At 41.5% G+C, this 23,263-nt stretch overlaps 1 protein-coding gene across 1 annotated transcript in view; it reads left to right on the top strand.

The window, feature by feature from the left end:
- Nucleotides 1-23,263, top strand: part of CSMD1 (CUB and Sushi multiple domains 1) — a 2,070,567-nt gene that overhangs the window by 1,574,365 nt on the left and 472,939 nt on the right. Inside the window, exon 12 of the mRNA XM_042241416.1 lies at nt 9,417-9,529. Within this exon, the coding sequence (XP_042097350.1) occupies nt 9,417-9,529 (113 nt within the window). The remainder of the gene's footprint in view (nt 1-9,416; nt 9,530-23,263) is intronic.

The raw sequence follows: 23,263 nt of genomic DNA, 5'->3' as shown, positions 1-23,263 counted from the left end.
TGAATGGAGAAGGCAATGGCACCCCACTCCAGTACTCTTGCCTGGAAAATCCCATGGACAGAGGAGCCTGGTGGGCTGTAGTCCATGGGGTCGCTAAGAGTTGGACATGACTGAGCGAATTCACTTTCAGTTTCCACTTTCATGCATTGGAGAAGGAAATGGCAACCCACTCCAGTGTTCTTGCCTGGAGAGTCCCAGGGACGGGGGAGCCTGGTGGTCTGCCGTCTATGGGGTCGTACAGAGTCAGACCTGACTAAAGTGACTTAGCAGCAGCAGCAGCAGTGCTGAGTGAAAATTGTCAGTTTGAGTTTATACCTCCTTTCCAGAAAACATATTTCATGTATTAATATATGAAGGTAGAAATGTTGACTCCTTCAACTTGGACCGAAAAGACCTGTTCAGAATTGAGATTGCTTTCATATACAGTGTAATATTAGCAGCAAACAAAGCATCATGAAATTATTGCCACATGTGTTAGCTGACTCTCTGTGGCTCCATGGACTGTAGGCTGTCAGCCTCCTTTGTCTGTGGAATTATCCAGGCAAGAATACTGGAATGGGTAGCTCTTCCCTTCTCCAAGGGATCTTTCCAACCCAGGGATTGAACCTGGGTCTCCTGCCTTGCAGGCAGGTTCTTTACCATCTGAGCCACCAGAGAAGTCCTTTATTGTCTCATGAGAATGTTACTCACTCAGCTGTGTCCAATTCTTTGCAACTTGTGGACTGTAGCCTGCCAGGACCCAGGTTTCTCTGTCCATGGAATTCTCCAGGCAAGAATACTGCAGTGGGTTGTCATTCCCTTTTCCAGGGAATCTTCCCGACTCAGAGATAGAACCCAGATCTCCCACGTTACAGACATATTGTTTACCATCTGAGCCATCAGTGAAGTTTAGAGAACAATGACTCCTTTTCATGTGAAAGAATTTAGCTGTTCTCTTGATAGCAGTGCACTCTGGTTGTAGGAAAGGAACAAACACACAATCAAAAGTCATTTTCTTCCTTTTGGGTTAATGATTCAATGTGCTGGGACTTATATTTAAAGAAACTGCTGATTTCTCTGACTGTAAGTCTTTCAGGTCAGCACTGATCCTATTGCACAGAGGCATGTCAGACTACTGAGGTTACCATGGCTCCACCAGGGCTGAACTCTATCAAGAAGACAAGAAATGTTTAGGTCTAAAAGACCCCTCTAAGGTAGTTTCATACAATCATTTCCCGGAAGAAGAAACTGACATAGATGTAAGATAATGTAGCTAAAATCACAGGGTAAATTAAAGGCATAGCTTCAGCAGAACCTTAGATGCCAAGTCCTTGGTATGCTAAGATCAAATGAAGATTTAAATCATTAGTGGGAGATATTTCTATGAAATTTAAATATGAAGATATTTATTAAATTTTAATAGGGATTCATTTTTTTCATGTATGCAGTTATTTAAAGCAATGGTGCATTTTATATGCAAGAGTCGGGGGGCTGAAAAGGTCAGGTGACATAAACTTGCACTCAAAGTTTAGAATTTGGAAGGAGGAGGAGGAAGTATTAATAGATGCCTGTGATACCTTTGTGAAGTGTCTGCAGTGTACTATTCTACAATGACCTGGAGAAAAAAAAAAAAAAAAAACCTGCTTCACCTAAGGGAGTGAAGAAATGTGAAGTGAGAATTTTCAAAGTCTATAAGAACTCCTGCTTCCTATCCAGGGAGCATAGGCACTCTGGGCAGTGATTTCAGTATTTACCAAAATCCTGGAGGCCTAGAAGTGCTGATATTTTTAGAGAATTGTTAAAAATGCCAATATGACTGGAGCAACAGGTTAAGAATTCTGAGATGGAAGGAGAGGGTGGTCGGCAGCCAGACAGCTCCAATATGATGGCTTTTTTCCCAAAAGACAATTTTTTAAAATTTAAATTTATTTATTTTAATTGGAGGCTGATTACAATATTGTATTGATTTTGCCATACATCAGCATGAATCCGCCACAGGTGTACACGTGTTCCCCATCCTGAACCCCCCTCCCTCCTCCCTCCCGGTACCATCCCTCCAGGGCATCCCAGTGCACCAGCCCCAAGCATCATACCCTGCATCGAACCTGGACTGGTGATTCATTTCTAATATGATATTATACATGTTTCAATGCCATTCTCCCAAATCATCTCACCCTCTCCCTCTCCCACAGAGTCCAAAAGACTGTACATCTGTGTCTCTTTTGATCTCTCACATATTTCTTTATTAGGAAACTATATTAAAACTGTCTTGTCAAAAGACAATTTTAATATAGTTTCCTAAGAAAGAAGTTGAATATCTTAGTGGTTAGTTAGAATAGTCTTATTTTTAAGTTTAATTTAAAACAATATATATACTAGAAGGTAAATTTTGGATAAAATAAAGCTGTTTTAAAGAAAAGTTATAGCTTATGTGTTGTGATGGCTATTAAAATATTTTACCAAAATAGCATTTATTTTACTTTTCAATTATAAATTGTTGAAAGAAAAAAAAATCCTGTTTTCAACAAACAGTTGCAGAGGGTAATAATATTTGCTTCTTTATTCTAAACATACATTTCTGTCAGTACTAGCAAACTAAAATACTTCTAGGGGAGAAAAAGAGGAACAAAAAGGGAAGTATTTTGTTTTAAATAATTAGAAAATAATTTTGTAAAATTAAAAAAAACATAAAATACTTTCTGAATGGTTAAGTAATTGGTAACTTTGCTAAATAATTAATTTAAAAATCAATGATTAAAAAATAATAATAAATGATTGTGTCAAGCCATTTTCAATAATTTTCATAAACACAGAAATCACTTAAGTATCAGGATTAAATTCGAAAACTAAAGTAATTCACAGCATCTTAATTTAATTTTGATTGAAGGAACTTTGTAGTATAGCAGTGTACATGCTTAGTTTTATATGCAGACCAACATAAAACTCCATTAAAATGAAGTCCAGTATAGACATAAAATAAATTCAAAGTATTTGCACTCAGATATTCCTAAAGTGATTAATTTGGCATTATACATCTTTTCAATGTGTGAACATTTTCTACAAGATAATTGCATTTTAAGAAACTTAACATTAAGTCAAGTGTCAGGGCCGAGGGGTGGAAGTGGTACCAGAACCAGGAGGATAAGTCAGGAGGCTACTTCAGTGATGTTGACAGGAGATACTCAGACTGAGAAGGTGGAGACAGAAAGCAGGAAATGGTGAAAGGAATGTGGAAGAGGTGAAATTAGTGTGACTCGTTGATGGCGTGTGTAGATACATACACTTCTTGTCCCTGAATTGTGGCAGAAGAGGGCATAAGCAGTGAGAAATCAACAACCTTGAAAAGAAGCCTGAAGTCCTTCCAAAGACTGACTGAATCAAGGTGGTTACTCTCACTGCCAGGAGAAAATTAAATTTTCCAAGAAGATAAAAGCACAGCTTCTACCATGGCTTATTACCAAGTCTAGCATTCAACCAAAGGGTCTGGAACGAACCCCCCAGTGACCCCAAATCAAGAGACAGACAATAGAAAAAGAAAAGGACATCTAAATAGTATACTTGTCACTCAGGGACTTTAATAATTATGTTTTATGTATTTCAGAATATAAATAAAATGATCAATAATTTTTCCAGAAAGCTGGAATTCATAACAACAGATCAAATGGAAGTTTTAAGAATTTTTAAATACAACATCTGAAATAAAGAACTCAATAGATATGGCCTGAGCTGGACGGATGAATAGTAGAAAATATTCAACCTGAAGCAGAAGAAAATGTACAGAAGAAACATGTGTAATTGGTATTGAAGCAGAGAAAGAAGATAAAATGGGGCATAACTAATATTTGAAGACATTATCATGAAGAATTTTCCAACGTTAACAACAGACATCAGGATAAAGCCTCAAGAAGTTCTAGAAGACATTTGGCATTATACAAGAGAAACCTCAGCCTGGCACATTATAATAAATTTGCTGAAAAACAGGAAAAAATCTTACAGGTAGCATATGCAATGAAGTTTTATTTTCAAAGGGGCAAATATAAGACTGATAGATATAGTATCAATATAAATAAATGAAGTAAAAAGAGAACAGAATGGTATCTTTGTAGTTTTGGGAAAAAGAAACAAGCTGTTAAAGAGACAGTAAAAACATTGGCTAATCAAAAAAGCAAGAACACCCAGAAATATGAGCTTTCATTTACTAGTAATTATATTCTAAAGAAAAGTCTAAAATCTCTGGATAAGAATAATGCAAATGAAATAAAAATTGAGAAAATATGAAACAAATATTTGACGCTTGTAAGAGACAAATGTGAAATGTTTATGTACATAGAATAGTTGAAAGCAAAAGGCTGGACAGAGATACTTTCTGGAAGGACTGAACAACAGAAGAAAGAATAGTATAGCTTTCTAAGTCAGAGCAGACACCCATGCTCACTGCCATTTTTGGTATGTTTCATGTGAATAAAATCTATGCACAGGGAAGGGAAAGCAGTCTGTCTTCAAACAAGCACATAGAGCAGCGTGTACGGGTGAATCTTCAGAAAGAAACATCTGTTCCACGCCTGCGCATCTCTCGCTGAAACCCTTCTCTCATCCGAGTGACACTAAGGACCTGCATGTGTGATAACCGTTGCTCATCTTCCTCCAAGGAGCTGAGCTCTTGAGAGGGCAGTGTTGACCCCCGTGGTGTGATCCACGGGACGGGCCATGTGCTCCTACCCCCAAAACAACTTTGCTGACAGTGGGGCTTCCTCTCTGATTGCAGACGTTGGTTTTGGCTGAATTGACTTTTTTTTCCTTACACTTTTTCCCTTTCCGCGTGCTTTTCCGTCCGCACGTTGACGTCAGTCAATGAATTTAGTGTTTCCTCTCGCAGGCTGATGGCAGCCGCTGTGTGACTGTTCTGTTAACACGCGATGAATGCTTCACGGAAACTTCTGTTCACTGTGACCTGGGTGTTAATATGCAGAAGGGACCTTCAGTGCATCTGCCAAATCCGTCAGCTGTGTGTGCTGTTCTGCTCAGTATCCTAACCTGTCGTCACCTTTGAGTTCCTGTGTGTGTGTGTGTGTCCCCTAGCTTTGTTTAGAGCAGGTTTATTTTCAGAGCAAAACTAAGAGGGAGGTACAGAGCTTTCCACACCACCACTGTCTGTGGACATGCACAGCCCCCTACCCCCACCATTTTTAAGATCCCACATGAAGTGCTCCTTTTTTTTTTTTTTAACCAAAGATGAACCTCTGTGGACACATCATCACCCAACTTCATGGTTTACATTAGAATTCACTCTCAATGCTGAAGTCTGTGGGTTTGGACAAATGTACAGTGACATGTAGCCATCATTACAGTATCCATCATGTATCTGTAATATATCCATTATTACAGTATCATGAAGAGTAGCTTTACTACCCTAAAAATTCCCCATGCTGCACCTGTTCATCCCTTCCACTTCCCAAACCCTGGCAACGACTGAATTTTTTTTTAACTGTCTCCATAGTTTTGCCTTTTCCAGAAAGTCCTAGAGTTGGACTCATGCTGTATGCAGCCTTTTCAGGTTGCTTTCTGTCACTTAGTCAATGTGTTCATGTTTCCTCCCTGTCATTCCATGGCTTGGTATTTATCTTCACTGCTCAAGAAGAGTCCATCCTAAGGTATAATTTTTAAAGGCATTTTGTGGTAAAAGTACATAAAAATTCCAGACTGTGCAAGCCACACATTATGTGAATGAACCAGAATTTTCTTGGCTTAGACAAGCTTCCATGTTCATGGTGTGATGTTGTCCCTCATGCAGCAGGAAGGGACATCTGTCCACCACAGAGGGTGACCAAACCTCCCAGTTTGTCCAGTGCTGCCCACATTTGAGCATGGAAAATTCTGCACACCTTGTACAGGCAGCAGTGATCAAAACCATCACCTTGTGAAGTCGCTCAGTCGTGTCCGACTCTTTGCTACCCTGCGGAGTATAGCCCACCAGGCTCCTCTGTCCATGGGATTTTCCAGGCAAGAATACTGGAGTGGGTTGCCATTTCCTTCTCCAGGGGGTCTTCCTAACCCAGGAGTCGAACCCAGGTCTCCCGCATTGCAGGCATATACTTTAACCTCTGAGCCATGCAAAAGGCAAAGTGGTTGTCTGAGGAGGACTTAATAATAGCTGAGAAAAGAAGAGAAGTGAATGGCAAAGGAGAAAAGGAAAGATATACCCATTTGAATGCAGAGTTCCAAAGAATAGCAAGGAGAGATAAGAAAGCCTTAAGTGAACAATGCACAGAAATAGAGGAAAACAATAAAACAGGAAAGATTAGAGATGTCTTCAAAAAAATTAGATACCAAGGGAACATTTCATGCAAAGATGGGCTCGATAAAGGACAGAAATGGTGTGGAGCTAACAGAAGCAGACAATATTAAGAAGAGGTGGCAAGAATACACAGAAGGGCTATACAAAAAAGATCTTAATGACCCACAGAACCACAATGGTGTGATCACTCACCTAGAGCCAGACATCCTGGAATGTGAAGTCAAGTGGGCCTTAGAAAGTATTACTATGAACAAAGCTAGTGGAGGTAAGGAATTCCAGCTGAGCTATTTCAAATCCTAAAAGATGATGCTTTGAAAATGTTCCATTCAATATGCCAGCAAATTTAGAAAACTCAGCAGTGGCCACAAGACTGGAAAAGGTCAGTTTTCATTGTAATCCCAAAGAAAGCCAATGAAAAAGAATGTTCAAACTACTGCACAATTGCACTTATCTCACACACTAGCAAAGTAATGCTCAAATTTTTCCAAGTCAGTCTTCAACTGTATGTGAACTGAGAACTTCTAGATGTGCAAGCTAGATTTAGAAAAGGCAGAGGCTGTGATCCAAAAGTCTACAAGCAATAAATGCTGGAGAGGGTGTGGAGAAAAGGGAACACTCTTACACTGTTGGTGGGAATGCAAACTAGCACAGCCACTATGGAGGACAGTGTGGAGATTCATTAAAAAACTGGAAATAGAACTGCCTTATGACCCAGCAATCCCACTGCTAGGCATGCACACTGAGGAAACCAGAATTGAAAGAGACACATGTACCCCAGTGTTCATCACAGCACTGTTTATAATAGCCAGGACATGGGAGCAACCAGATGTCCATCAGCAGATGAATGGATAAGAAAGCTGTGGTACATATACACAATGGAGTATTACTCAGCCATTAGAAAGAATACATTTGAATCAGTTCTAATGAGGTGGATGAAACTGGAGCCTATTATACAGAATGAAGCAAGCCAGAAAGAAAAACACCAAATACAGTATACTAACACATATATATGGAATTTAGAAAGATGGTAATGATAACCCTGTATGTGAGACAACAAAAGAGACACAGATGTATAGAACAGGCTTTTGGACTCTATGGGAGAGGGCGAGGGTGGGATGATTTGGGAGAATGGCATTGAAACATGTATGATATCATATATGAAGTGAATAGCCAGTCCAGGTTCGATGCATGATACTAGATGCTTGGGGCTAGTGCACTGAGACGACCCAGAGGGATGGTACAGCGAGGAAGGAGGGAGGTGGGTTCAGGATGGGGAACACGTGTATGCCTGTGGCGGATTCATGTTGATGTATGGCAAAACCAATACAATATTGTAAAATAATTAACCTCCAATTAAAATAAATAAATTTATATTTAAAAAATAAAATTAAAAAATAAAGCAAAACAAAAAGAAAAAAAAAAAAAGAAAGGGCAGAGGAACCAGCAATCAAATTGCCAACATTCCCTGGATCATAGGAAAAGCAAAAGAATTTCAGGAAAACATCTGATTCCTTGACTATGCTAAAGCCTTTGACTGTGTGGATCACAACAAACTGTGGAAAATTCTGAAAGAGATGGGAATACCAGACCACCTGACCTGCTTCCTGAGAAACCTGTGTACAGGTCAAAAAGCAACAGTTAGACTGGACATGTGGCAAAAGACTGGGTCCAAGTTGGGAAAGGAGTACATCAAGGCTGTATATTATCACCCTGCTCATTTAACTTATATGCAGATTATGTATGTAGGTGTCTGCTTTGTCACTCAGTCACGTCCGACTCTTTGTAGAGTATATCACGCAAAATACCACACTGGATGAAGCACAAGCTGGAATCAAGATTGCCAGGAGAAATAACAATAACCTCACATATGGAGAATGACACCCCCCATGTGGCAGAAAGTGAAGAGGAGCTAAAGAACCTCTTGATAAAAGTGAAAGAGGATAGTGGAAAAACTGGCTTAAAACTCAACATTTAATGAATTAAGATCATGTCATCTGGGCCCATCACTTCAAGGCAAATAGTTGGAGAAACAATGGAAACAGTAACAGACTTCATTTTCTTAGGCTCCAAAATCACTGCAGAAGGTGACTGCAGCCATGAAATTAAAAGACACTTGTTTCTTGGAAGAAAAGCTATGACTAACCTAGACAGTGTGTTAAAAATCAGACATTACTTTGCCAACAAAGGTCCATATAGTCAAAGTTATGGTTTTTTCAGTAGTCATGTATGGATGTGAGAGTTGGATCATAAAGAAGGCTGAGCATTGAAGAACTGATGCTTTCAAACTGCGGTTTTGTAGAAGACTCTTAAGAGTCCCTTGGACTACAAGGAGATCAGACCAGTCTTAAAGAAAATCAATCCTGAATATTCATTGGAAGGACTAATGCTGGAACTGAAACTCCAATACCTTGACCACTTGATGTGAAGAGCTGACTCATTGGAAAAGACCCTGACGCTGGGACAGACTGAAGTCAGGAGGAGAAGGGGATGACAGAGGATAAGATGGTTAGATAGCATCACTGACTCAATGGACATGAGTTAGAGTCAACTCTGGGAGATGTTAGGCTTCCCTGGTGGCGCAGAGGTTAAAGCGTCTGCCTGCAATGCAGGACACCTGGGTTCGATCCCTGGGTTGGGAAGTTCCCCTGGAGAAGGAAATGGCAACCCACTCCAGTACTCTTGCCTGGAGAATCCCAAGGATGGAGGAGCCTGGTGGGCTACAGTTCATGGGGTCGCAAAGAGTCGGACATGACTGAGTGACTTCACCTTCTGGGAGATGTTAGACAGGGAGTCCTGGCGTGCTGCAGTCCATGGGGTCACAAAGAGTCGGACACAACTGAGCAACTAAACAACAATAAATGAAACTTTCAGTGCCAGACACACAGAAGTGTCATTCACCATATGTGGACTTTTAAAGTCAAAGATACAAGTTTGCAGTTATAAAATAGAATCATTACTGTAAAAGGTCAGTGATATTGTGATTATGAATATAAATTACAAATGGCGATAGATTCTTTGAAGGAGGGTCTTATATGTATATGGCTTGCCTGTTTAAGCAGGACACCCCACCCAGCCCCATCAAGGTAAAAGTGGAGCTATTTGGTACATTAAACCATGATTTTGGCATTTCTTGTCTCTGCAGACTCACTGGATCCAGTGTTCCCGACCTCATCGTGAGTATGAGCAACCAGATGTGGCTGCACCTACAGTCTGATGACAGCATAGCCTCGCCTGGATTTAAAGCTGTTTACCAAGGTAAGATCTGAACACACTAAAACCCCCTTTCTCACAGAGGGCCAGGGTCATTCTCTACGTTTCAGATATAAATGAGACTGATAAGTGAGAACAATATTTAAAAACAGGTACTTATTTGCAACTTCCTTAGATATACTTGTATTTAGAGCTCTTTTTTGCAAGCAGGAAATGTTGACTTCTTGAGAGCTTGGCTGGCCATTATGGTGGCAAAATGGAGAGTGACATTAAGAATCATGTGCAAGCGATGGAATTGTCCGTACTTGTAGATCTTGGCATTTTCTCTCCTCTTGGGAGGAAGCTGCCATGATTAGAACTAAGGGGAACATTTAGAACACAGTATGGATTTCAACGGCATCGGTTCGATGAAGCTTATTATATGCGTCCTCATGCACAAATGTGTGGGTGTTTTAATAGAACACAGGGAAATCTTGACAGAGTTGGGGAGAATCTACTAACAACCTTGCTTTGAGAGTTATGTGTGTGCTTGCTCTGAAGAAGAGAAGGTTCCTTTGGAAGTCGGCTTCATCCCTGAGGAAGTTGGCTTCATCCCTGAGTTGGGGGATGCTGAGAGTTGCTGTAGTGAAGCGGCTACTGTGCGGGTAACCCAGGGCCCTGAGCTCTGGGTGCTGCCTGTGTAAACTCTCTCTGTTCCACCTACAGTCTCTCATCTGGATGTCCTAGGGAACACGTCTGTATTTCTGTGCCTGTGTCAGATCCTAGTTGGGGCACATGGGACCTGTTTCACGGAGCATGGACTGACTCTCCATCTGCGGTGCGCCAGCTGCAGTAGTGATGTCACGCAGGTTCTAGAGCACGTGGGCTTCAGTAGTTTGCGGCTCAAGGCTGAGGTACTCCGCACCATGTGGGATCTTTGTTTTCTGAGCAGGCCCCTGCGTTGCAAAGTGGATTCTTAACCCCTGGGCCACCAGGGAAGTCCCAGAAACATAACTTTTGTCCGGTGCATATTGATAGCTATCTTTCAAAACCGTTTTTTGAATTTTGAAAAATTTCAAAATGTAAACAGAAGTAGAAAGAATAATATAATGCACCTGAGGTGACCTGCATTTTCATGCTTTTGCAAGACCCTCAGATATTCACCTATCAATTCAAGTATTGGCTGGAGGTGAGGACACAGCTACCAAACTCAAGTACCCATCTTTATTGTCAGCCTCAGCTCAGCCCTGCTTTTTCTCAAGTGTCCTACAACATCTTCTGGGAAATCAGTGATATTTCCTTCTGTTAGACATTCACAAACAGTTCTAGATTCACAGGAATATCGTTATCCAATGAAAATATCTTTAAAAACTAAATTATCTCTTCCTTATTCCCACTGAAAACAGAAGAAAGAAAACGAAAATCCTTTCTCACTGCCACCCTTCAAAAAACAAAATCAGCAAGCTGCCTTCCAATTTCAGGTTCTCAGAGGTTTAGTCCATGTAACTCCCTTCTCATGCACTTTGGTTCTAAAGGTGACGACGCGGCAGCCAGCCAGCCCTCAGCATGTGTCTTGGGGCATCCCGGTATCCATGGGTCAGCTCTTGATTGCTAGAAATGGTAGAGAACTGAGAGAGAGACTAATTAGAAGGGGATCCAAGACCAGAAGAGGAAGAGCAGAAATGATCCTCATGATATTCCAACCTCAAGGCATAGCTGTCAGGAAGCACATCTGTTTGGACTGGCAAAAAGATACACACAGGAACACACAGACCATTCTACCATAGAGCCTTCCTTTCATGTTCTCTGTATCAGTAATTACATCATTTTAACTCAAGAAATAAACATGTAAGAAGGCTCATGGGCATATTAAATTCTTCCTTTGCGTTTATGCAAAATCAAAGCAGTGATGGATGTACTGCTTGTATCTTCAGCTTAGATCCTTCGTGTATTTGACTAAAAGAAATAATGAAATGTGTCCCCAGAAATGATACGGTGACCTTACTAATATTAATAATGTGTTATAAATTATTATATAAAAGAACTCATTTATAAAACTTTATATATATGTGTGTGTATGTATATATATATACACATACATACATACATATATATATATATAAGCTGCTATTTATATATACTGTGAGTGAGTGAGTGAAAGTCACTCAGTCATGTCCAACTCTACGCAACCCCATGGGACTGTAGCCTACCAAGTTTCTCTGTCAATGGGATTTTCCAGGCAAGAATACTGGAGTGGGTTCCATTCCCTTCTCCAGGGGATTATTAAGTCCCAGAGATCAAACCTGGATCTCCTGCATTGCACGCAGATTCTTTGCTGTGTAACCAGCAGGGAAGCCCTTGCACATGCTGACATACTTTCAAAAACCATGACTGATTTGAAGTCGTTTTTCACTAAGTTTGAAAAGAGCCGGTTCTCATCTTGAATTCAAGTTATGGTCATGAGAAGCCTTTTCAGGATCGTTTTACACTCTCTTGAAAATACCTTGGCACTGATAGTTGATCAAAATTACCAGGAAATTGCATCTTAAACTTACAATTTTTACTGACACAGAAAAGATCTACAATTTGAAGGAAACTGCACATTATAAACCATAATCTAAGACAATGTAATTATTCAGAATAAAACATTGTCCCACATAACTATTTAAATTCTCAAAATTTTAGATATTTTCCATAAGTTTCAAAATTCTAAGGAAGTAACAAATTTTAAAGAACTGTAATAAAGTAGAAATAGTGGTTATTTTATATGGATTATTTTACTGTTAGGGGACCCATATAAAGAAAGAATTTGTAAGTTATTTTGAGAAAAAGCTAGAAAATTGGCTTGGGGGAGATTCAGTTGTGGATATTGAAGGCTTTTGCATCTGTTAGCAGTTTTGTTTCCGTATTGCTAATTATCTACATGTACATTTTCTTTGATACAGTTTTTTAAACATCTTACTGGCTCCACTGATTACAGAGTTCATTGAAATCTTTAATATGACAAATGTGTGCGTACATATGTAAAAATGAGAAATGCCAGTCTGGAGAGCTGGGAGTTTGTTTTATTGCTTTTTATTTTGTGAATTTGAGCAAAGAAACAGTGTGCTCTTGTCTTCCGAATGCTGACTGTTGGGTATTCAGCAGCTGAAAAAAAGCAGCTAGTAGTTACTGCTCACCAAGCCGGTAGGGCAAGTAATTCAAAGCATTTCCCAAAGTCAAAACCATAAAGCCGGCCGGTGAGGGTGTCTTGAGCCCATCAGTGAAGGCAGCATAGCAGGGCTACACCCTTGCCATGTGAGATGAAGGAGAGTGACCACACTGAAAAGTCCTGTGGCGACTAGAAGCCCCTACAGGAGTGTCCTTATCCACACACAGTGAAGATTCCGCCTTGCTGGAAGCATGGCTGTGAGGGAGACGTCCTGACTCTTTTTAATGAGAAATGCTCCCAAAAGGTATTTGCAGCCTGTGCGAAGGTGAGGGCTAGAATGAACAGATGATTGCTGAAGACTTCCTGACATTTGGGGTTTTAGAGTTGACCTTTAATTGAACTTCTACGTGACTGCGTTATTTAAGAAAGTGTGCAGAGGTGGAATCCTTTCCACCTGACCTGTGCTTGCTCCTGCCTCTGGTAGAATCTAAACACAACTGTCAAATACCAGACACTCCCCAACAGCAAGTGGCTGTGAATTACTCCCAACAGTTCTAAGACATGTGCCATAAAGACTAGGATAAAGACTTGAGAGAGGAGTGTCAGTCCCAAATTGAGGATCCTTGAACATTAACGAATATAAGTGTTCTCAATTATAACTGAATATTCCTCCAGGCATCATGATTCAGTTTGATGACCATACAGCATAAGTTAGAATCACATTCAGTCCTAATTAGTACTCTGCTAGCAACCCTGATAGCCGGTGAATAGCTACAGCCTCAGGTGTGGTGAAAAAGTGGATGGCAGTCAGTCCCCGTGAGAGAGCCAGTCCAAGGCCACTTATTGTTTTTTGACAGAGCAATATTCCATAGTTTATAAGATAATTCAAACAGAGAGATAAGGTAAGATTTGGGGATTTTAAAAGTTGAGAGAATATCATATATCAAAAGAAAGACATCATACAGACTTAGAGAAGATTATACCAAGTGAAGTAAGCCAGATAGAGAAAGACAAATATCATATGATATCACCTATACATGGAATCTAAAAAAAGAAGATACAAATGAACTTATTTACAAAAAAAAAAAAAAGATTCATAGACACAGAAAACACACTTGTGGTTACCAAAGGGGAAAGGGGATAGAACAGATAAATTAGGAGTTTGGGATTAGCATGTATATATACTAGTGTATATTGACATAAAATAGATAACCAACAAGCATCTGCTATGTATATATTTATATATAGGCACATATATATAAACTATATATATATGCATAGTCGGTTTATGCTCACTATGTGTACACCTAAAGTAACATGAGATTATGTCAACTATGCTTCAATTAAAAATAAAGTAGAATCAACAACTTAATTAATTTAAAGAAAAAAAGATGTCCTTGAAACTATCATTTCCAGAGTGCTATATTAAGCTAGAAATTGGCAATAAAATAAAAACATTTTGTACAGGTGATCATCAAATATACGGTGGTGATTTAGTCACTAAGCTGTGTCTGCCTCTTGTGACCCCATGGATTGTAGCCTGCCAGGCTCCTCTGTCCATGGGATTTCCCAGGCAAGAATATTGGAGTGCGTTGCCATTTCCTTCTCCAGTCAAATACATAAATAATCACATTATTTGACTGACAATGTAGTTGTCTATCATATGATCAGAAAATATATACCAGTAATCCTTACATGTGTTTCACTTTCTAGGTTTTAACAGTACGTGTAAGTAACATTTGTTGTATTAGTTCAGATGTAGGCTGTGAAGCCAGACTACCCAGGACCCTCTGTCACTCAGCTGTGTAACTTAGGGTGAGCTATTTAACCTCCTGTGTGTCAGATTCCTCTTTAAAAATAAAAAGGGGGAGAAAATAATAATGATACTAGTTTCACTGGGCTTCCCAGGTAGCTCAGTGGTAAAGAGTCCGCCCGCCAAGCAGGAGACTCGTTCTGGATCCCTGGGTCAGAAAGACTCCCTGGAGAAGGAAATGGCAACCCGCTGCAATATTCTTGCCTGGAGAATCCCGTGGACAGAGGCACTGGATGGTCCGCAATCCATGGAGTTGAAGTTGAACCAGACTGAGTGACTGAACACATGCGCACAACACGTGCACACACACACACACACACACGTACACACATCTGTGTATATAAATGTGTGTATATGGAGAAAGGGAATATTCTGGTAATTAAGAGAAGTATTGGCAAAATATTATGCAAAGTTTAAAAAGCAATAACTCTTTAGGGAGGTATTCAGGTGTCTGAGAAGGCAGTCTAAGAGAGGTGACGTTTGTTGTTTAAAACCTTTTTGCATACGAAAATATTTAATTCAAAGTAATCAATTAAAAAACCAAAAAGGAAAAATATTGTATAAATAACTATAATACAGCTGTGCAAGCAATATTACCCATCCATTATACTATAAAACTTACTATGTGTATATAATATATGACTAATTTTCAAGAAAATTGTTCAAGAAAATTAGAGATACCAAAGGAACATTTCATGCAAAGTGGGGCACAATTACAGACAGAAATGGTATGGACCTAACAGAAGCAGAAGATATTAAGAAGAGGCAGCAAGAATACACAGAAGAACTGTACAGAAAAGATCTTCATAACCCTGATAACCACGACAGTGTGATCACTCACCTAGAGCCAGACATCCTGGAATGTGAAGTCAACTGGGCCTAAGAGAGCATCACTATGTACAAAGCTAGTGGAGGTGATGGAATTCCAGCTGAGCTATTCCAGATCCTAAAAGATGATGCTGTGAAAGTGCTGCACTCAATATGCCAGCAAATTTGGAAAATTCAGCAGTGGCCACCAGACTGGAAAAGGGCAGTTTTTATTCTAATCCCAAGGAAAGGCAATGCCAAAGAATGCTCAAACTACCACACAATTGCACTCATCTCACACGCTAGTAAAGTAATGCTCAAAATTCTCCAAGCCAGGCTTCAGCAATACGTGAACCATGAACTTTCACATGCTCAAGCTGGTTTTAGAAAAGGCAGAGGAACCAGAGATCGAATTGCCAACATCCATTGGATCATCGAAAAGCCTTAAGAGTTCCAGAAAAAACATCTACTTCTGCTTTATTGGCTATGCCAAAGCCTTTTCCACAACAAACTGTGGAAAATTCTTCAAGAGATGAAAATACCAGACCACCTGGCCTGCCTCCTGAGAAATATGTATGCAGGTCAGGAAGCAACAGTTAGAACTGGACATGGAAACAGACTGGTTTCAAATAGGAAAAGGAGTATCTCAAGGCTGTATATTATTATCCTGCTTATTTAACTTATATGCAGGGTACATCATGTGAAATGCCAGGCTGGATGAAGCACAAGCTGGGATCAAGATTGCCGGGAGAAATATCAATAACTTCAGATATGCAGATGACATCACCCTTATGGCAGAAAGTGAAGAGGAACTAAAAGCCTCTTGATGAAAGTGAGAGAGGAGAGTGAAAAAGTTGGCTTAAAACTCAATATTCAGAAAACTAAGATCATGGCATCTGGTCCCATCACTTCATGGCAAATAGATGGGGAAATAATGAAAACAGTGAGAGACTTTATTCTGGGGGGCTCCAAAATCACTGCTGATGGTGACTGAAGCCATGAAATTAAAAGACGCTTGTTCCTTGGAAGAAAAGCTATGACCAACCTAGACAGCATATTAAAAAACAGAGACTTTTCTTTGCCAACAAAAGTCCATCTAGTCAAAGCTATGGTTTTTCAACTAATGTATAGATGTGATAGCTGGACTATAAAGAAAGCTGAGCACCAAAGAATGCATGCTTTCAAACTGTGGTGTTGGAGGAGACTCTTGAGAGTCCCTTGGACTTCAGGGAGATCCTACCAGTCTATCCTAAAGGAAATCAATCCCGAATATTCATTGGAAAGACTGATGCTGAGGCTGAAACTCCATCACTTTGGCCACTTGATGCGAAGAACTGTCTCATTGCAAAAGACCCTGATGCTGGGGAAGATTGAAGGCAGGAGGAGAAGGGGCCAACAAAGGATGCGATGGTTGGATGGCATCACTGACTCGATGGACATGAGTTTGAGCAAGCTTCAGGAGTTGATATTGGACTGGGGAGATGGGCGTGCTGCAGTCCATGGGGTCCAAAGAGTCGGACTTGACTGAGCGGCTGAACTGAACAGAATATATAATCATTATATATTATATAATTTTGTATAATGTATACAAATATAATTCATAAATATATAAATCACACATAATTCATATATGTATAAATCATATATGTAATTCACAGTGAAAGTCACTCATTTGTGTCCAACTGTTTGAGACCCTGTGGACTATACAGTCCATGGAATTCTCTAGGCCAGAATTCTAGAGTGAGTCAATGTTCCCTTCTCCAGGGAATTCACATATATGTATAGTTAATATATATGGGCTACCCTGGTGGCTGAGATGGTAAAGAATCTGCCTGCATTGTAGGTGACCTGGATTTGATCCCTGAGTTGGATAGATCCCCTGGAGAAGGAAATGGCTACCCACTCCAGTACTCTTTCCTGGAGAATCCCATGCACAGGGGAACCTGGAGAGCTATAGTCCATGGGGTTGCAAAGAATCAGACATGACTGAGCGACTAATGCTAATCCTAATACATACATACACACACACACAGACACACACACATATATATGTAATATATAGTGAGTAGCAGAACAATACATATGGAAAGTTAACTGGCTTAGTGCATAGCTTTTCTACTTTATATTTCAAAATTTCTATCATAAATTGCAAAGGTAAATGCTGAGTATAAATAATTTTGTAAATCAATGTTAAATTTCATTTAATAATATAGAAGAATTTTTGTTAAAATATAATAATGAAATAGAGTTTGAGATTATGTACATTTTTTTGAGATTATGTACATTTAAGACTACATACTTTATATGCTACAGCAGATCGTTTTTATTCACTAGAAGAGAAAGAAAACAAAATCTCAGTTCAGGGGTGGGCTTCCCATGACCACAGTCTCTCCATCACTGAGGAAGGTGCACAGGCATCAAGCAAAGTATCTGCATATTTGTTCAAACAGTCTTGAGTTCCCGGGGCTGGCAGCCCTGTGTTTTTATTGCTTCACTGTCTCCAGTGAAGCAGGTTAACTCTGTATCAATTTTTTGTCACAAAAATAATATTCAGTTAGAGTTCATTACACATGTTGATGAACTGATTTCCACAAATCATGTTTTATATAATTTGCCATAACTATTTAAATTTTAGCAGGGGGTAAATGAAAGGAAATGTCCCCTGTGATGTGCTGCTGTGTGGTAAAGCAAGACCTATTTTAGGCTTGTTTCGGCTATTTTAGAATGGTTCCCGTGAAAATAGAGCTCACCGTTGCTGTTTCAGAGACAGAGCTGTGTCCCAGGCCCTGTGGACATGCTGCTGTGGGGTGAAGGTGAGTGCAGGCACTCACAGGTACCCTCGGTCTGTACCCCGTAATGCCAGGGGTCTGTGATGAGTTTAACAGAAAGGAAAATGTCCTAGTTCAGAGAACTGTTCCCTGCACCATTCCTGGTGAGCAGAATTGCTGCTACAAAACCAAGGGTGTACGCGCTTCGAACACTTGTGCTGACACTTGTGATGGCTGACCCCAGAGTGCTCACACGTTCCAGCAGACATTGTTCTGGGTGTGTCTGTAGGGGTGTTTCTGGATGAGGTCAACATTTGAATTGGTAGACTGAGTAAAGCAGGCCACCCTCCCCAGCATGGATGGGCCTCATCAAATCAGTTAAAGGTCTGAATCGAAGGGCAGGCTGAAGGAAGAAAAGCTGCTCCCGCTGTCCATCTATCTGTCTTTGAGCTGGGACACTGGCATCTCCTGCCTTTGGACCTTGATTAGGACTGGGACTTCTATCATTGGCTCTCTTGGGTCTGGACACTTCATTTGCTATAAACATGTGAGCTGATTCCTTATAATAAATTCATTTTGATAGTAAATGGATAGATAGATATAGATTTGGAGGTGGATATGGACATAGCAATGGAGATAAAGATAGAAATAGCCTGTTGGTTCTGTTTCTCTGAAGAACCCTCATCCACGCACTGTTACTCTGCTTGAATGACTGGGCTCACTCTGACTGCTAAGACAGACCCTTTGTAGCCCCTTGTGTGAGCAATCACACATTTCAAAGGGGCTGTAGAGGTGCAGTGTGTGACCACTGCAGAGAGGAGAGCCCGCTGGTCCACACATAAAGTTAGCCCATAACCCTGGCCTTGTAGCCTGAAGCTGATACTCAGACAAGGTCAGGCAGGATTGTGCCTGTCAGGCTAGGAGTGATGCCTAAACCCTAAAAGCAAGGTTGTTGTTGTTCAGTCAGCAAGTTGTGTCTGACTCTCTGCAACCCCTGGACTGCAATACGCCAGGCTTCCCTGTCCTTCACTATTTCCATGACTTTGCTCAGACTCATGTCCATTGAGTCAGTGATGCCATCCAATCATGTCATCTTCTGTTGCCCCCTTCTTCTCCTGCCTTAATCTTCCCTAGCATCAGGGTCTTTTCTAATGAGTTGGCTCTTAGCATCAGGTGGCCGAAGTATTAGAGCTTAGGCTTCAGCACCAGTCCCTCCAGTGAATATTCAGGCTTGGTTTCCTTTAGGACTGACTGGTATGATCTCCTTGCTGTCCAAGGTACTCTCAAGAGTCTTTTCTAGCACCACAGTTCGAAAGCATCAATTCTTCAGTGCTCAGCCTTCTCTATAGTCCAGCTAAAAACAGATTTGTGTGTAAATTTTGTGCAAAATCCCAGCTGAACCCATCAAGGGTTTATGATGTGTGTTGCCCTTGTCCACAACAGATATGGTCTTGTACCTAATGTGGATTTTAAAATGTTCTCAAGGACCTGATTTAAATCCATGACAAATTACTCTTTGTGCTAGATGCTGACTGAGCCAGACTAGTTTGGGAGGGTGTACTGGGGAACTCTTTGAGATACCTTCAAGGAGGAGATGGAGGCAGGGAAGGAGCCGCTGAACCAGTCGCAGGTCCATGTGGAACGCTGGCTGATCCTACGGATGCCCTCCGGAGCTTTCCCAAACTGAAGCGGGCGGGCAGGACTGGTACCATTAACCATGGATGCGGTGCCCCCGGGGAGCAGACCCAACCCTGTTTGATGTGATTCCTGGGCAGGGATGCAGCTGTGAGCTCCAGCGGCCTTGGCAGCTGTGGTGCCCAAGGTTCACCGCCCCAGAAACCCTCACTCCTCCTCCCCTGGGAACAACCTCTCTAGGATTCGAATGGGCCTAATTTCCTGGAAGAGTGCACAATACATACTCAAGGCCACCTTGCTCTCCTGCCCTTTCTAGCTTCCCATACTTTTCGCTTTCCCCTCTGCTGGTCTGGTGGCTGTCATGTCAGGGGGACCTGGACCTCGTTCCCTGAAGGTTCTCAGCTCCGAGCTCCAGGCCTCTCTCTATTGCCCATTTTTGTCATCCCTGAGCAGAGTGCAGGGATTCCCTGTGGCGCCTCTAACAGGCGCAGCCACAGGGGTCCCCCGCGGTTCTCCCTGAGCAGAGCACCGCAGCCTCTTTCCCTTGCTGCTGGGGGGAGTTACCCGCGTAACAGGTGTATCGTGGATGCTCTGCACACTCATTCCTGCTCCACAGTGAACCGCCTTCATCCTGGCAGTCATTCTGCTGTCTGTCCTGTGGGTTGGAGCTCTGCAGTGCGTGGATCTTTTGATGTCACATGGACCCCAAGCCTCCAGACCAGGTGGAAGGCATGTAGCTGCTCCTTAAATAAGTGCAGGAACTGGGCGATGTCCAAAGTGCTAGCCAGCGCATGGACTGTTTGGATCATTTTAGTGTCATGTTGGAGACTTGCCCCTTGTTAATAGTTTTAGGTATGTGCTAGCTTTTTTTTTTTAATTTAATTTAAATTTAGATTATTATTTAGATTATTTAGATTATTATTATTTAATTATAATTTAGATTTTAATTTAATTTTAATTAATAAATTTTTAAATTTAATTTAGACTTTAAAGATTGTATGGGATTCTAGCCCAGTGGCAGAGAAGGCAACAGCCAACAAAGGATCTTTCTGGTTGCTGGTTCTGATCCAAGCTCAATCTGTCCACGTGTCCATACCTCACTCTCCCGTGCTTGATCACAGTTGCTGGTGCTGCTCTGATCCAGATTCAGTCTGCCCATGTGCCCTCGCCTCACTCTTCCATGCTTGAGTCACTTTCTGGTCACTTGCCCCCGTGGCACCCACTTCCTAACCTGCTGGGGCCCTTGACTATGACCTGCCAGCTTCCTTTCCCTGGATCATCCGTGAATTCCAGGAGCCCTGCATCCACATTTTGGCGAACTCCCCAATGCCAAAGGGACCATCTCCCCACGTGTCTGTGGTTAGGCGTTCCCTTGGTGTCTTCTGCTTCTTGCCCTGCCTGTGGATTCAGGCCCACCGTGCTCTTGGTGCGGCAAGTACAGGACAGCGGGGTGTGTAAATGTCTGCAGGTCTGCGATGCTGGTTCTGCACAGCAAGGGCCTTCCTGGGAGAGGGAGCAGCTGTGCGGCTCCTGGAACCCCAGGACCAGTGCCAGGAGATGGACAGGGCTCATCCTGCCTGCTGGACCCTGTGACCGGCCTCAGCCGTGCGGTCAGTCCCTCAGCGGCCGCCCCTCTGCTCTGTGCCGCGGCCTCGCCTGTCCCTCACACGTCACCCCCTTCTCCTTTCAGTGCTGGTGCGATTCCCTCCGCGCGCGGTCCCTGACCTGTGTCTCCACCAGGGAACGTCAGGGCCCATCTCTAGTGAGAGGAGGCTTCTCTCAGCAGGAGTGCTTCCTGTGTTTCCAGAAGCTCTCATCTCCCTTTTACTCAAGATGACATTTTTATTTGTTAGTCCTTGAGAAGAGAGACCCATTCGATTCAGCTGTCTCCAGACTACCCCAGAGTGCACTGTGTCCTCATAGGGAGCTAATAACTCTAGTTGACAAAATAGCATCATTTCGGGTTTGGAAAACTCACCCTCCACACCAGCAATTGCTTAGCTTCAGCCAGGTTCTGAGCCCAGTTCTCAGTGTTGAACCATGGCTCTTCCAGCAACTTGAATTTTAGAACTGAGAGAAGGTAATTTTAGGTAATGATGCAAATGAAGAAAAAGGAACAAAGTGGATACTTTGTACAAACATAAGAAAATAACAAAGTAGAGTGTGAAATACACTGTATTTCTAACTCAGAAATTTATTTGATACATTCATGCTTGTTTTATTAACTTGATCATATAACTGTGCAAATGAGTTAAAAACTGGCATTACCTATTTTTTAGTTTTTTTTTTTCTTTTTTAATATTTTACTCTATTGAGTATACTTGCAATGCCTGGTAGGCTGCAGTCCATGGTGTCACTAAGAGTTGGGCACGACTGAGTGACTTCACTTTCACTTTTCACTTTAATGCATTGGAGAAGGAAATGGCAACCCACTCCAGTGTTCTTGCCTGGAGAATGCCAGGGACGGGAGAGCCTGGTGGGCTGCCATCTATGGGGTCGAACAGAGTCAGACACGACTGAAGTGACTTAGCAGCAGCAATGTTTAAATTCTTGGTTGTCATATTCTTGGACTTCCCTTATGGCTCAGTGGTAAAGAATCCATCTGCAATGCAGGAGGCCTGGGTTCGATCCCTGGATCAAAAAGATCCTTGGAGAAGGGAATGGCAACCCACTCCAGTATTCTTGCCTGGAGAATCCCATGGACAGAGGAGCCTGGTGGGCTGCAGTCCATGAGTCGCCAAGAGTCAGACACAACTGAGAGACTAAGCACACACTTATACACACATATTCTTGCTGGGCTACTTTTCATTTGTTAGTTCTCATTTTTTATTATTACAGAAGAATTCATGCATAAATGGGTATTTGGGAAACAGTTTTGAACATTTACTATGACTCTTTGTGACCCCATGGACTATACTGTCCATGGAATTCTCCAGGCCTGAGTACTGGAGTGGGTAGCCTTCCCTTCCCCAGAGGATCTTCCCAACCCAGAATCAAACCCAGGTCTCCCACATTTCAGGTGGATTCTTTACCAGCTGAGCCACAAGGAAAGCTCAAGAATACTGGAGTGGGTAGCCTATCCCTGTTCCAGCAGATCTTCCTGATCCAAGAATCAAACTGGGGTCTCCTGCATTGCAGGCGGATTCTTTACCAACTGAGCTATGAGGGAAGCCCATTTACTATGTTAATATATGTAAACATTGACTGTGTTAATATATTGCATACATAAACTGTATGTAAAGTTTCTATATGTTTCTATATACACAATAACTGAAAGTGTTGAGACTAATTTAAACTATTCTTTGCTGGGAATAAGTAGTGATTCATTGACTTTTTCTAGTAGGTATTTTTTCTCCAAGAATATGAGTTAAAGAGCGACTGGGTTTATGGTGAGCATATAAATGGACCTCTCAATCATAGGCTCGTTAGATAGTTGATGTTTAGCAGATTGACAAGGGTCAACAGTCATTTTGCATAGGGCTATTGAGAGTTGCAGTGTTTTATTAGCCAGTTTTGAACTATCAGTATTTTTCTGTGCATGATAAAAACAGGTTCTAAGAGAAATTCTTATGGTTCATAGAAACAACTCCATGGATACGTGCTGCTTCTAAAAATACTAGTTGCCT

Source organism: Ovis aries, chromosome 26 (genome assembly GCF_016772045.2).
Source record: "Ovis aries strain OAR_USU_Benz2616 breed Rambouillet chromosome 26, ARS-UI_Ramb_v3.0, whole genome shotgun sequence".
In the NCBI taxonomy this organism is placed as follows: Eukaryota; Metazoa; Chordata; class Mammalia; order Artiodactyla; family Bovidae; genus Ovis; species Ovis aries.
The sequence above is the reverse complement of the archived record's forward strand: the minus strand, read 5'-3'. Positions and strand labels throughout refer to the sequence as shown.